At 43.6% G+C, this 16,366-nt stretch overlaps 1 protein-coding gene across 2 annotated transcripts in view; it reads right to left on the reverse strand.

Annotated features, from left to right (window-relative positions):
- TENM2 (teneurin transmembrane protein 2) overlaps positions 1-16,366 on the reverse strand; it is a 573,466-nt gene that overhangs the window by 154,843 nt on the left and 402,257 nt on the right. For both annotated transcript variants that reach the window (XM_087429448.1, XM_014786118.2), the window contains exons 7-8: positions 7,692-7,887; positions 1,493-1,594 (exon numbers count right to left, since the gene is read on the reverse strand). In XM_087429448.1, the coding sequence (XP_087285574.1) occupies positions 1,493-1,594; positions 7,692-7,887 (298 nt within the window). The remainder of the gene's footprint in view (positions 1-1,492; positions 1,595-7,691; positions 7,888-16,366) is intronic.

The raw sequence follows: 16,366 nt of genomic DNA on the forward strand, positions 1-16,366 counted from the left end.
ACAGCCAAGGAAACTGTCTGGTGGCTTCTTGCTCTTTTCCTTTTGTACCTGACAAGTTTAGCAAACCTTTCACGTTATTGTGTGATAGACGGTATGTCTGTAGGTGGTGCCATTTAGGATTTCATCTCAGGCTTGTGCAAGCAAATCCAGAACTTCAAGCACTAAAATGGCCCATTCACTTATCAGTCAGCATTCAGAAAGATGGGAACTGCAAATTTTTGAAATACTGTGAATATCTGAAATACTATTTTTCCCAGCAATTGTGGTGAGGATGTGAAAAAGGAGTGGCACTATTCAGCATTTACAGAGCAGCTTTATAATAATTGTCTCTCTCTCTCTCTCAGAATGTTGAGGCAGGATGGTCTTTTAACGAAGCACACATAAAAATAATGAAAAGATTATATAAATACACAAATATAGTATGATATACATAAATAAGAATGGTAAAAATAAACCCTTTGAGGCCTCATAATTTGTTCTGCTAAGAGCTTTGGCTGTGTTATCTCATACCACCCTCACAATGAACTTATGAGGAACTCCCCAGTTTTCCAGAGGAGGAAACCGAGATTCAGAAATGTTAGATCACTCGCTCAAGGTCATAGAGATACTCAATGGCAGAGCTGGGAGTGGAATGCAGGAATGCCTGACTCCTGAGCAAGGGCTCATAACCTCTCCATCACTGGTTTTCAGACCTATTGGTGGGTGCAGAGTCAGTGTAGTTGGTTAAAACTAGTGTTTAAAAAAAATAGGGTAGAATAGAAAAGAAATATGGAGTAAAGGTAAGTGTTTTTTTGTGAAAGTTTTATTGCAGTTTTATAGTTGTATTTATCTAGAATATACACGTGTGTGTGTTAGCATGCACCGTGTCTAAAATGTGTGAGAAGCTCTGCTCTCCACTACACCTGCCTCTGATAGTGCTACTTGAAGGTCATGTTCCAGGTTTCTTGCAAGCTAAATATGCAGCCCCTAAGTCCCCTGTTCTTGTGAGAGTCATTTTCTTTCTTATATTACCTTTCCCCCGTGAATCCCAGGGCCCAGCCATTCTGTGCAAAGCAGTGTAGATAAATTAATAATACAATTTAAAAACGATTCCACCAAGATAAATAGGGCTTTCTAGATTAAGAGCGTAGCTGGCCAGAATGAATGAAATTTACTAACCCTGAGATGCTTAATCTTCCATTACATAGAAGTTAATGATTATAAGAAAGGAGTGATGGTAATTCACTTCTGCTTTTACAGGAAATCCAACCATCTCATTTTTAGCAACTCTTTTTTCTCAGCACACCTCAGTGCCAAGGATAACCGCCTTGCTCCTATAGGTATATTGGCCAACTGTCATATATCAAAGCCTACTCTTTGCCAAAAGGTTAGGCCTTCTAGTGTGCATGGCTTATAAGATGTCCCAGGGGCTACTTTGGTGCCCCCTCTCTCATCCCCTCTGAGAAGCCTATTTTCTGTTTTCCAATGATAGCAGAGAAGTAGCAGCAAATACCTTTAGCACAGTCTGCTCCTAGAAATCCTGGGAAGCAGTGACACAGCCCGGACACACATTCACCATTTCCATGGCAATTACGTGGACAGTCCTGCACCGAGTCTGAAAAAGAGAGAAATTTAGCAACTACCTTTTCCTCTGCCTGCTAGCGAAACAATTTAATAATCAGCCATCCATTTTTTTCTTAAAAAAATAACCGTTTTTAAAGACCAGTGGTAGTAACCTCAAACACCTACAGGGGGCTGGTAGGGATCATAAGTGAGTAAAGGAAGAGAATAGGGAGTGGTGGGGACTAGGGCAACTTGGACTATGCATGGAAGTAACCACTGCTCTCCATTTGATTAACCCAGGTAGGAAGGCAGGACTAGTACTGCTGCAACTTTTGCTTTTTCAAAAGAAACTACTTGCCTGGATTTAAAAACTGAAAATTTCCATGTTTGAATGTTGACAAGTTTTTAAACACTGTGAGTCCCACCAGCCCAATATCATCCTATCATCCTAAGATTTGGTTTGTCATGTTGGATATCAGCTTTTAGCCTCAGGTATAGAGAGTGATTCTGCAAATGAGGGTGGTTATTCCTGAGCTCAGGTTTGTAGAGTAAAAAATTCCCTGCTTTAAGGGAAAAAAAAAATCAAAATACATAAGACTGATCCATTTAGGCATGATTTGGGGGATCATTAAGTAGTAGGTTTTGGGTTATACAAAAGTCCTTTTATGCCTAGCTTTTGTGGATCTTATTTTCATGAAAATCAATTAGTTCCCATTTGTTCTAACCTGCATAGCCATCTTATTTCATGGTTTACCTTTCTATGTGCACTCTCAAATAATACCTTCAAAGGGATTTTGGAACTTTTTCATGTTGATTTGGGTCTACACAGACACAGACATATTCTTTTAAAATTATTACTATTATTATCCTCATTTTTGCCTTAAATTAAACACATTTAGACTTTCAAGTTCCAAATTACCACGATGATGAAAAGAAAAATACAAGCCACTGTGCCTAAAACGTGACCTTTACACCACCCTTGGGGAGTTGGGGACATTGACTTGGTGATGTTGCATGAAAGACTGTAAAGTCTAATTGTTTGTAATGGAGTCACCTGAGAGTGGTAAAGCAGGTTTTCCCTTTAAACCAAATTTCCCATTTACTCCCACTCTGGTCTGAAAAACCAAACCATGCATAGTGCTTTCTTTCTACAATGTTTCACTTCTCAGCTCTCTTCTTCCAGAACCAGGCTGTAGTTGGTTTCTGGCACTCTGAGGAGAACTCAAGTGTATTTGCCTTTTCAAAATCAGGTAAAAGACTATAGATTCCATCAAGCCAGTTTCTTTCATGTCTAACAATTAACACTTCAGGCTGAAACTCCTTGAGGTTGGCTCTATAAAGATGGGCTGAGATGCATTCAAGTGGCTATCGATTTGTTTCATCTATTCCTCATCATGCATTCATTCAAAAAGCATTAGGTTGAATCATACAAAGTAGCAGCATTTGCAGGTCAGAAGGCAGCAATTTCACCTGGTGCTGGGAGACATTCTCCATGGGTCTCTCATGTTACTGAATGTCCCATAAGCAGAGGCACTGACTGCCTTATTTCTGGACTGTGTTTTCAAGGCTGTCTGCACAGTGAGCAGCCTTGGAAGATAGAGATAGTGTCTGTCTCTGGAGTAAAGGGCAGGTTTACTTGCTCTCCAGTATCATAAAGATAGTATCTCCCTCTAGAGTAAAGAACAGGCAGGCTCACCGCCCATTCTAAGAGATGCAGGGACAGTGGACTCAGGGTTTCTCTCCTATAATGCAACCCACTGCATGCGCAGGCTCCACCTGGTCCTGTTTGTGCTGCCCTGTGGGAACTGGGGCTTGGGGAACTGGCACACATGCTAATACCTGGGTGTTGCATGGCTTTCAGTAATAAAGTCCTTTGTCTCTGATCCAGGAGTCTCATGTCTTCTGCTAACATCTATGAAACAGTGGCAGGCTAATGTGTTAGCTTACAATTAGGGTGAGATCTCAGACCCGTCATGGTTCTTGACATATGGTTTACGTTATTAATTGAGCACCTATTATACACAAGGCACTGTACAAGGCATTGGAGATACAATGGTGAATAAGACAGACACAGTCCCTGCCCCCATAGAACTTTGACTGTCATAGAGAATATAGCTGAGGTGGAAAAGAGCAGGACTGAATCCAAAGTGGCTGGAGGGTAGCAAAAAAAAAAAAAAAAAGAGAGAGAGAGAGAGTGACATAAGATGAGTTTGGCGAGATCCACACAGGGGGACAGATCATCCAGGTCCCTGTAGGCCATGTGGATGAGTTGGATTTTATTCTGGGACCAATGGGAACAAATCAAAAGTTTTAAACATAAAAACAGTATTATCCAGCTTGCATTTTAAGAAGTCACTTCCACAGCGAGGCAGAGATTGCTTCTCACTGAGCATCTGGGTCTGGGGATGGTTTGGTGGAAATTGACATCGCTGAGGTCAAAGCTTCCTGTTCTCAAACCTAACATCTTCAGAGATAAAGCAGCGAAAGTTGAGGGAGCTCTTTGCCACCAGAGTCCCATGGAAAAGGACTGAGGTCTTTGCACAGGCTCTTTGCTGGGCTGAAAGGTCTTCCTTACCTTTTAGCTGAGGTATTTATCCTTAAGTCTCAGTTTAGAAAACATTTAGCTCCTGATCGTCTTCCTTCCTCACTTCCTTCAATCTGGGTTTTGTACCCCTTTCTCTATGTTCCCCTAACTCCTATAATTGCCTTTTTACATATCTGTCTTCTCTCATCAAGCTCCGCGAAGAAGAGACCAGATCTGCATCATTCACCGAGGTAGGCTCAATGCTTGGCACACAGTAGGTGCTTGGTAAACAGTTGTTGAAGTGTGTGTGTGTGTGTGTGTGTGTGTGTGTGTGTGGAAGCATGTGTATGTAGGAGGGTAGGAGAATCCAAAATAAACAAAAAGTGTAATGAAGAGTATTTTTCATTTAATTTTCTCAAGGTCTTACATTTGAAGCATTTCTACAGTTTTTGAGGGAAAAAACAATTTACATGGTACTGCTGAAATATAAAAGGAGCCCACCCTTTTCAGTCACCTTTCCCCAACATTCAATTAACTATTACTGTTGAGATATTATCAGCTTTTCTTTTTGTCAACTTAAGTGTTCTGGAGGAAACAATGGCAGGCAATGAGAGGGAGCCCAGGAAATGTGATTTTTATATACGCGGAGGCTGGCCTCCACTAAATCTGCACCGTGCTTCGAGAACGACACTCTGTTGTCCTCTGAGATGAAACTCATTTCTGAAAGCAGGCTGCTTCTCTCCTAAACATATCAGAAGACTTCCCTGAGTCAAAGGTATATTTAGTGTGATGGCCAGTTGACACCTGTCTCGCCTTTTCCCTTCTGTTTCACATCACAGGGCCTTTTGGCACTCCTGGCTGCTCTTGATGGAGAACGTCCTGATAACAGATATGTGTGGGAGAACCTCTGAACCAAATAAAACACTGTTCTTTTCCTTGCATCTCAGGCCAATTACTATCATTGCTCTATCAAGATGTCTGCCCAACTATTAGGCCGATTATCTTTGACTTTCTCTCTGAGCTACAGTCCAGACAACAGAAATCCTCCAGGGAGAATCACTGTTCCCAGCTCAGACAGGCGAGTGAGGGTAATGGCCTGGGGGCAGGGCATCTCGCTACCATGTCTGTGTCTATGTGGATAAAGGAGATGGAAGGCAGAAGCCATTATAGATAATCTGGCCCCTGGAAAACTTGCTGTGCACGGGGAAAGGGACTCATTTGGCTAGAATCCAAAACAATCCAGTGATTAAGAGCACAGGCTCTAGAGAGTTTGAATCCTGACTCCACCTCTTACTAGCTCTGTGTGACCTTGGGCAAGTTGTTGAACTTCTCTCAGTCTTGGCTTTTTCAACTGGAATCAGAATATTGGCAGTACCTACCTCATGTGACTACTGTATGGGTTGACCAAGCTAGTCCCCACAGAGGGCCGAATCCAGGTGCTGGCCCATAGTCAACACTCTATAAACAGACAGTTGTTCTGGTTTTCATTATTAACCGTTTCAGTGAGTCCTTGTAGACTCCAACAAAGCCAGCTGCTGTGTGGCATATATGCTGTTATGTATGTATTAAGCCTTTTAAGTTTAAATACAAAGTGACAAAAAGGATATAATTTCTCATCATGTTCTTAAACTAAAGATCATTTTTTATCTCAACATCTCAAACTAGTTCCAAATGTGTTGCCAGTTTCTTCCTTTTGTGAGCTGGTTTTTATCCTTTTACTTTTTTTCCCCCTTTGGTATATAACCTGATCCTGGAAATTTCCTTAACCGTGGAAGACTTCTCCAGTGACTTTCATTATATAAAGTTTACAATGTTAGTTAAGAGAAAGGGTTGGCAAACTTTTTCTGGAAAGGGACAGATAGTAAATATTTAGGCTTTGTGGGCCAAACTGTCTCCGTTGCAACTACTCAACTCTGTCGTTTTAGCTGCCATAGACAATATGCCAACAGATGAACATGGCTGTGCTCCAATAAAGCTTTATTTATAAAAACAGGCAGTGGGCCAGACTCAGCTCATGGGCTCTAGTGTGCCAACCCCTGCTTTAGAGGATTTGGCTGGCCATGATAGGGCCAATCTTTCCTTAGCAGAGGGAATAAGGATTAATTTCAATCCTCTGGTCAATACCAAATCCTATCCAATTTTGTACCACTCTAAAGTTGTGACCACTGATGAAGAACTGCCACTTGAATTTCAGTCTGGCTTAAATAGATCTTTCAAGAATCAGGAAACCCCTCAGAGAAATCCATGGGGCCAACAGAGAAGGTCCTAAAATGCAGTCAATAGAAAAACAGCTATACGAGATATGCTCTTAAAAAAATCATCAGGTCTCATTTAGTGACTACCAACTCCATTCCAGACACGTTCCATTCGGGAAGTCATATAGTCCTTCCCTTCAGGACCTTGATCACGACATTTTCACAAATGAAACTGAGGGTCAGGGAGGTAAGTGACCCTCAATCTCACCTCAAACCCTAACTCCCAGTTAAGATGACCCTCAAACCCTAACTCTTTCCCAGTTAGGATGTGGGAAAGAAAAGCTGGAATTTAATCTTGGCTTGACCAGGCCTTTCCTCATAGAACTACCTTATCTAGGCTTCTCCAGGGAACCTTGAAAGCCACAACTGAATGCTGTTGGGACAACATGGTGCTGCAGAAAGGCAAAGCCCAGAAGCCCAGGACATTTCCACCATTTTCACATCCAAGGACCTTGAAGGACTCAGTTTTCTGAACCTCAGTTTACTCTTCTATGAAATGAGTCTAACAATCTGACCTGATTCACAGAAGTTCTATGCAGGATCAGTTATTATCGTCAGTAAGAAGATGAAAACCTAATGACAAAATAATTTTAATGAAAATATCTGTAGCTTATTTTATTGGTAAAATTCTTAGGGTTTGCTTTAGAAAACCTCATGAAATTTTCTCAAGCTAATGACCCCTTTTAGAGGTTTGCATGTATATATAAGAAGAAATTTTGGATAAAGCCTTAGCTTTTCCTCTGATAGCTAATAAAAAGCAGGGCTAAAAACATGCCAAAAATGACAAGTGCTTAATTAAAGCATTTTGAGATTTACCTACTGGGGAACAAAGACATCATTTTTTTTTTTTCTTATGTCTATATCCTTTTCCCGATTTAATTTTAAGTTTTTTTTTTTTTTAACTTTTTATTTTGAGCTTTCTTTGATTTTTAAGAGAAATTCTGAGCTGATGTGAATAGTCAGTACTTATTGGCTCTACTATGTGTTTAGAGATTTACATACTTTATTTTATTTGAACCTCACAATAGCCCTATGAAGTGGGTGCTATTTTACCATGAGGAAACTGAGGCTTACAAAGTCCAGTGATTTGCCTGGATTTGCGGCCAGAACTTGAGCCAGGTGGTCTGACCTAGGCTCTTCACCACAACTGAATCCTTGAAACTCACAGCAGCTCTTTCATGATTTAAGCAGCATCTGTATTTTAATTGGGGCTAGTTTTAGGTGGATGACACTATGAGGTCTAAATTAAGGATTCTAGTTTGTTCTCTTACACAGTAGAAACTACCTTGAAGATGTGCCTTCTACAGAGAAGCCCAGAATGTTTCCATCCTTCCCTTCGTGGTGTATTACCTCTGAGATCCCATACCTACCTAAGACAACAGTGTTGAAGGAAACCATCTCTTTGTCTTTGCCATCATTGTAGAAGGCCAGGTGCCACAGGCCCACGTCCAGGTACTGCACAAACACGGCTTCGTTTTGAACCAGGGTCTGTATGCTCCGGCGTTCCCTGGGCGACTCGACCACACTCCACTTCTCCTTCCCATCCAGACGCTCCATGAAGTCATACTAGGAAAAGGAGAGAGGGCGCCCCGTGTGAAACAGGGTACAGACTATGACTAGCACCCTCCCCTCCCACCTCATTTGTTAACTGAGAAATACTTTTGAGTACATTTTACTATGAGCTCATTCAGTAAAACAAGAGTCACAACAGTTGTAGTAATAACAGCCACCATTTATTGTGCTTATAATTATTACTAATAGTTTTATTACTATAGGCCACAATCTCTTTTCTGCAGTTTGAAATCTAAAAAGCTTTAAAACCCAAACTTTTCTGTTTTCTTCTTCTTCTTTGTGTGTGTGTGTGTGTGAGAGAGAGGGAGAGAGATGGGTTATTGCTCCAGTCCCCACTGGGGTGTTATATAATACATAATATATGCCAAATATAACTTTTTTATAATTCTCAAAATTCTGAATTCCAAAATATATCTGGCTCCCCAAGAGTTTCAGATAAGGAATTTCGGATCTATGTTATCAGCTACCACTTACTGACCATTTACTAAAGGAAGGTGATACAGCAGAGTAGTCAGGAACGAGGGCTCTGTACCAAGACTACCTGGAGGAGAATCTGGCATTTACTAGCTTCACCTGCCTGTACCTCAGTTTCCCCATCTGCAAAACTGAAAATAATAGTACCTATGATATAGGTTGTTGTGAGGAATAAGATAATATTCAGAACAGTGTCTGGCACAGAGCAAATACAAAATACATGTTAGCTATCATCATCATCATCATCATAATTTCATTCAATTCTTGTAAAAACTCAATAAGAGAGGTACTATTTGTATCCTATTTTACAGATTACAAACTGAAGCTCAGAGAAGTCAACAGTCACACAGCGACTAAATGGCCAAGCAAAAATTTGAATCTAGATCTGTTCAGCTGCAATGTCCAAGCCCTCACAGTGGCTGGCCTCAGAAAAACCAGCAATTAAATACCAAAGCCTGTTTCAGTGGAAACCAGGTTTAGAACTGGAAGCGATCACTGAGAGATGCAGTGGACAGCAAAGGCTACCAGGATGTGGGGGATGGGGAGATCCAGTCGACCCAAGAGAGGCCTGTACTAGAGAACAGTGAAATTCTGTGGTGGGCAGGTGGGAGCCACTGAAGACTCTTGAGCAGTGACTGATATGATGAAAGCAGTGTTTTGAGGAATTCATTTGTAGGCAGGACATGGGATGTTCTAGAGGGGAGAAAGAAAAGAAGCAGGAAGACCAGTTAGGAAGTGATTGTAGAAACCCAAACGTGAGGTGACAAGGGTCTTGATTAGGACAGTGAATGGGAAGAGGAGACAATTGTGGAGGAACTTTTTTTTTTAATTAACCATTTTATTTATTTTTTTGCTGAGGAAGATTGGCCCTGAGCTAACATCTGTGCCCATCTTCCTCTATTGTTTGTGTGGGACGCTGCCACAGCATGGCTGCTGACGAGTGGTATAGGTCCGTGCCCTGGAACTGAAGCCGGGGCCACTGAAGCAGAGCTCGCCTAACTTAACCACCAGGACATGGAGCTGGCCCAGGAGGAATGCTTTTAAGGAAGAGAAGAGACTGCTGGATGGTGGACTGGACAGAGAGGATGCAGGAAAAGGCAAAGAGGACACCAATGTTTCTTACTTGTCCACAAGAAAATCGATAAGACGCTGGTAGAAATGGACTGATCTCGTGAACTCTTTCAAAATCACTGCACAGAAAAATCACCTGCACTGTGACTTCCAGAGAACATTCAAAGTGTAGGCCCTGAGCAGATAAAACCACCACTACGGGAATAAGCTCTCTTTCACCCCTTTCCCCTCTATAAAAAGGTTTTTATAGATTACAGATGTCAACCATAATCCCTTTCACGAACTTCACTGAATAAAACTCCAAGAATCTACTAATGGGACTTCTCCATCATCAGAATTCCCAGTTTTCCCAGCTGAAATGTGATAGTTGAAAACAAAAGAGTCTATAATCTTAAGTGCAAAGACTTTGCTGTCAGACAAACCTGGGTTTGAATTCTGATTCTGCCATTTGCTATTGTTTGAAGCCGGATGAATCTACTTTTAGCCTCTTTCCGGTTTGCTTACTAGGGAATAATAACGCCCAACTTTCAGAGATGTTGCAAGGATGACATGAGATAATGCGTCAGGCTGTGCCTGGAAGAAGATAACCATTTTATTAAGTACCTCGTGACTCTGAGGCACTTACTTGTAAATCACAATGATCAAAGGAGAAAAGTGCATGGTTCTGGTTTTTATGTCTGGGGGGCTGGAGACGGTCACTGCCTAGGAAGTGGAAATTTCCCCCATCTCTCAGGAAACAAGTATTTGTATTTATCTTCCCTCTACTGTATATCCCATTGGTCATAGCTGTCTTTATGGGACAAAATAAATGATTTGAAGTGAGATGACAAACCGATGCTGCTTTTGGAGACCTTTGTAACCAAAGCATTTGTTCCTTAGCAACCTCGTAAATGTCCAACTACCAAGACCCATGTCTACAAATTGCTGTCAGCCAGAGGGATGAGTGGAACTTTCTTGGTGCCAAGGTGAGAAGAATATACTTCATTTGGGGTCCAGGCTTTCACCCCCATGAGGAAAAGTTTGAGGAAAGCGATTACTTGTGTGGGGCCATTGCTCATTATTAATTTGGGCATCAGTCATCTCTTGCTGAACTGGCTGACCAGCCAAGGGGCAGAGAAATGGCTGAGGACTGGCGGCAGTGTTCGCTGTCCAACCAATCGAATTACTCTGGGAAGAGGTATTTGTCAGAGGAGAGAGAGGACATCTACCTAGGCTGGCTCCTCAGAGTCCCTCCACAGAAGCATGAAGGGCAATTTTCATTTAAGGATGAATCTGTGGGCCAGGGGCTCTCAAATAGGACATTGGGACATGTGGGTGTGATATGATACGGTGTCTGATGTGTCTCAATACTGTACCTCTTTATTGATCTGTATGTTTTTCAAAGCACTTATCACCCCCTGAAATGATATAATTTGTTTTTATGTCTGTTGTCAGTCTACCTAGAAGATTATAAAGCCCAGGAAGGTGGGGATTTCGTCTGCAAGGCAGAGCGGTTAAGAGGGAGGACTTCAGAGCTAGGCTGCCTGAGATGGCATCCTAGCTCTGCTGCTTACATGCTGTGACACTTGCACAAGCTATTTACATTCTCTGTGCCTCAGTCTGCTCATCTTTAAAATGGGGACAATAATAGTATGTATATCAAAACATTGTTGTAAAGATTAAATGAGTAAATTCATGTTAAGTGCTTAGAATAGTAAATACTTTGTATATGGTGAACATGCCTTAAAAGTTTCTGCTATCATGATTATAATTCACTGCCGCATCTAACTCACCTGGAGCAGAGTCAGATTAATAAGTATTTGTCAAATGTCAAATGAATAAACTACTGAATTTATAAATGAATTCCACTAAGAAGAATCTAAATTGGAATGTATTCAAGGTTTTATTTCTAATAATAATCACTTTCACTCCCTTGTCTTCTAATGTGCTTTCTTGGATAGGAGAGAAAGGGAGTTACAGTCAGCAAGCTTGAATCATGCACCACCCAGTGCAGAACATGCATATGGTGGGAAGCTACAGCCCAAGATGTTGGTGCATTCACAAATATCATCAAGATTTGAGAGCTGACTTTATTAGGCCATTATGACTTCACCTTCCCAGTTCTCAATGGGATGATGTATGATGCATGCTTTCCTACTTTGGACTTTCTTTGCTCCTTCTCTTGTCTTCCTTCCCTTCTTTCTTTGACACTGCTCCTTAGTGACCGCTGTGGTAGAGATTGCTAGCCATTGTCCACATCCGGGTCTTGCTCCTCTCCAGCCCCCTTGCTGCTAGGTGGGAACATATGTTCCAGTCAACAGAACATAGCTGTGGAATGTACTCCACTTCTAGACCCTGTCATAAAATGTCCTGTGCAATCTCCTACTTGCCCTCTTTCCATTCTTATCTGCCTCTGGAGGGTGCCAGAGTACCCTTAAAGTCCAAGATGGTGGAGCCACAAGATAGGAGTAGTCTGGATCCTAGAATTAGCACTTGGAGGGGAGCCTGAAACTTGACACAAGCAAACAGTAAACACACTAAATTAAGCCGCTGAAATATTGGGGCTTGTTACTTCAGCATAGCCTTCAGAGATTTCTTGACTTCATGCTTCTCTTTCTTCCCAGTTCAAGATCATAATAAGTTCCAGCATATTTTCCATTGGGCCAAGTTCCAACCTATTGTGTGTAGGGTGTCTGTTTATTCCAGTTTGCCCAGGAGTGTCCAAGTTTACACTTCTTGTTCCTCCTTTCACTCTCAGAAGTGCTCTTCTTTGGACTATATGGTTACCTTACTGCTAGGTCAACAGATACCAAGTATCATCACGTAGCATCATTCTTGGCTGCCATAACTTGGAGAAGGATAGGAGGCTAGAAACACAAGGCTCATCAATCCAGCCAAACACAGAGGCTGCCTTCCAGGGCAGGGAGGGCAGGAGCTAGGGAGGAAGCTGGTTTGCATGGAGGCCATCTGGTTCAGGAGAGCCTCCACTCTCTAGGATTCCTAGACTGCAGTCTGGCCAGCTTGCTTGGCAGCCTGGCTGACACTAGAAGGAGGCAATTTTCCAAAAGCTCTGGCCATGGCCAGAGTTTCTTTTTCATGCCCCAGCACTGGGGGTTGATAACTCAGGCTTGGTACCAGGGACATCTGTCTCCTCTGTTCCAGGGCCCCATCATGATCAATCCTGGATACAGGGATGCTCGGGGGACCGCACTGTGTTCGGCTGACTGAGAAGGTTGCTGCATAGCGCATTCTGTCTAATAGATCTGCAGAAGCCCTGGAAGAGGATTAGGAGGCACATGACTGAATCCCAGTTGGGGGACGTATGCGTGCATGGGCTGGCTGCGGGAAGAAGTCTGTCTCTCAAGGCAGCTTGTCTCTCTTGACTCAGCAATAAGCCACCCAGAGGGTGACAGCGCACTAACCCAAAATAAACACCCCCACCCCCAGTTCTTGCTGTTTCCTTGGGCTTTGAAAAATAACCCGTGTTGGCATGCGATGTGAGGGCTGTGCCTTTGAGTCATCAGTCATACCCAAAAGTGGCATGAAAATGCAACTTTTACGAGCACTCGAGAGGCAAAGAAATAAACCACAGCAAATTCCTGACTGATCCAATTATAAATCTCCCCCACTTCTTGGCAGAGACCAAGGAGGAATGGTAATTAAGATAACTTAGTGGGTTTCCAGAGGAGCTGGAAGAGAGAGCAGAGGAGGCTGGACTGTTGAGTGTGGCCTGTCACTTTCCCAGAAGGGAAAGTGTCCACAGGCAGGGAGCGTGCAGCAGAGAAATGCTTCTGGAAGCCACACCAATACACACCTGCCAAAGAGGGCAAGATTAAACATCTTGCCCTTCCGGAAGATGTTATTTCTGAGTCCAGGACCCTGGGAAAGGGGGGAAAATAACTTTATTGCTATTATTTGGAACGTCTGCTCGCTGAGGGTTGAGACATGGACAGGAAACGCATAAACGCTGACATTTTCCACAAACGGCCTGCCACTCCCTTGCTCCGTGCTGGCAGCGTCCCCAGCCTCCCTGTGTCTGATGCTGGTTCTACCTCAGATGGCGGGGCATGCTCAGCAGTTGGTAGGACTGCAGGGAAGCAGCATGCATGAGCGAGGGCTGTTTGAAGCCACGTTACCACGGGGTCTCTGGTCACATCTGGTGACGACTGGCGGTGGTGGGTCACTCACGGGGGCCTGTTCATCTCTTTCTGCCTCCAGCCAGGCTCCTGGCAACGTGCGCCTGGCTGATTCCTCATTAAAGCTCAGCGCAATTTCTTTTCTCTCCTTCAAAGGGGCTGAGTGCTGAAGGAAGCGTGGATGGGTGACCGCGGCAGGCTGTGCTCCAGGGGGCTGGCTCCCCTTAGCATGGCCTCCCCATCTTTTCCAGGACTCCCACTCACTTCCTACTTAGAGTGTCCGAGTTACTTAACTAGATGCCCATTGGTCCAGTTGCAGGCAATGCTGGGGCCACTGGTCCACCAGCTAGGAGAATGAGCCCCGCAGCCTCTGGACACGAAAGGGTACCTGTATGTGCAGACTGTAACGACTCATTGTGCCAGGCTCCACAGGCAAGGATCAAGCAGATCGAAGATAGAGAGGAACCAAACACTGTTCCTTCAAACAAGGAGTGGGGGGAGAATACATCTACCCAGGGGGATTCCTGATTTGTTACATGTGGTCTTGCAGCAGTGAAAAAAGTAATCATCAAACATAAGAAGAGTCTATTTTTTTTCTGGCACTTGCTATGTGCCAGGCATAATGGCAAACGCTGGCACATGTTATCTCATGTCATCCTCCCAGAAACCTTATTCTTTTCCCCATTTCTCAGGAGGGAACAATGGCTGCTAGAGAAGTTAAGCAACATTCCCTGTGCCATGGGCCATGGTTGGCAGCCAAGTGAGGACTTGAACTTGGATTTGCATGAGTCTTAACAATTGTGGAAGGTCGCCTTAAGTTTTCCAAGAACCTGGCTGTAGCTGCCTGCATATCTGGTGGCTGGCCTGATTTCTAAGTATCCTCAAGATGCCACTAAACAGAGAAGGGGGAGGAAGGCAGAGCTCAAAAGTGCTAGGGTTGGACTTGAGCAGAAGTACCTTGGGCACCCAAGGACAGGCAGACATCTCGTTGGAGTAGACAGAAAAGGATGCCAGGAAAGGTCTGGATGGCTTTGCTGGGTGTTGGCTGTATCTGGGCTATAAGCTTTTTTTTTTGCCAATCTCCAAACTCCCCCTCCTTGTGTTCCAGCCTTCTGCTCTTCTCTCTGTTACTGGAACATGCCAAGCTCATCCCAGCCTCAGGGCCTTTGCAAGAGCTATTCGCTCTACCTGCTCTTTTTCCTGATCTTCTTACAGCTGAATGCTTCTTCTTCTCTTTTTTTTTTGAGGAAGATTGGCCCTGAGCTAACATCTGTTGCCAATGTTCCTCCTTTTTGCCTTTTTTCTCCCCAAAGCCCCAATAGATAGTTGTATGTCATAGTTGCACATCCTTCTAGTTGCTCTAGGTGGGACACTGCATCAGCATGGCTTGATGAGCGGTGAGTAGCTCCGCGCCCAGGATCCAAACTGGTGAACCCCGGGCCGCCGAAGCGGAGCACGCGAACCTAACGGCTATGCCGCCAGGCGGGCCCCAGCTGACTGATTCTTGTCAATCCTGCCCTGCCTAATATCACGACCTCAGAAAGGGCAGCCCTGACCACCCATCCTAAAATGTCTCTATCACTTCTTTTTTTGTCCTCAGCAAAAACTCATCACTCTTTGAAAAAAAACTTGTTACTTGCCTAGTAATTTATAGCCCTCCTCTTGGATACAAACTTCTTAAGAGTGGGAGGCTTGTCTGTTTCACTGAATACAGTATCCCCAGTGCCCAGAGCAGTGCCTGGCACATACTGGGTACTCAGTAAAGGTCTTGACTGAATGAATGAAAAACATTTAGGCCCAAAGGAAATAATCCCTGGAGTGAAGTCTACACCAACGCAGCGGAGTTTTGGTGATACAACTACTAAGAGGACACAATGGCTTTAAGAAAAGTTTTTAGGAAATGTTAGTAAACACTATGCAGTTTTCCTGTGTTTTTGTTTGCTAACTGCTCAAGATGATACTATAGGAGGTAACATTTAATGAGGCTCAATCACTGTTCTAAGTGATTCACATGTACTACCTTATTTAATGCTTATAATAGCCGTATTGAATACGAATCATTATCCCCACTTTGCATATGAGGAAACTGAGGCATGGAGCGGTTACATAACTTGCTCAAGAGGTGGTAAGTGGTGGAGCTGGGAGTCACACCCAAGCAGCCAGCTTCAGAGAGCACGCCCTTAATCCATGGCATTACGGGCTACTCAATATGCCAAACAAACAGGCAGCCAGTATGCAGTGTTGGCCAGCCTTGCTCATTTGGAGGGAGATCAGGTTTTATTCTCCTGTCCCTGGAAGGAGAAAGTATGCTGTGGGTCAAGGGCAGGAGGGCCTTTGATGACGTAAAGGGGCCCCTGAATTAGCCTGCAGAGCTTCCAGCAGAAGTAGGGCTGTAAACAGAATCATACTCGGGACCAACGACTTGTTTCATTTCTTGGATCCTATTTCTTTGGCCTGCAATATCTCTTTCCTCTTGTGACACTGTGGTGCTAAGAAAGACTGGGGTGCCTGTGGTTCAGGGGTACCCTGCCCATGTGTATGACATGAGCAATTTCACTAATATTATTGGAAAAACAGTCCTTTAACAAACTGCTTAGAGTAGGAAGTAAGAAACCACGGAGCTTGGGTGTAGGCAGGACTTTCCTGGAAGAGACAAGAAGAATGTTTTTGTTACTGGAAACAGAGTGGAGCTAGAGAGAGGTAAAGGAAGGGGAAGGTAGAGCAGCAAGATGTTGGGGACCACCCAGGCCACAATGTGGCCTCTTCCTGTGACTCCCTCCCCACACTTCCAAATCCAAGAAAAAACTAAGGGA

This window comes from Ceratotherium simum, chromosome 4 (genome assembly GCF_057802395.1).
Source record: "Ceratotherium simum simum isolate JZ-2026a chromosome 4, ASM5780239v1, whole genome shotgun sequence".
NCBI lineage: Eukaryota > Metazoa > Chordata > Mammalia > Perissodactyla > Rhinocerotidae > Ceratotherium > Ceratotherium simum.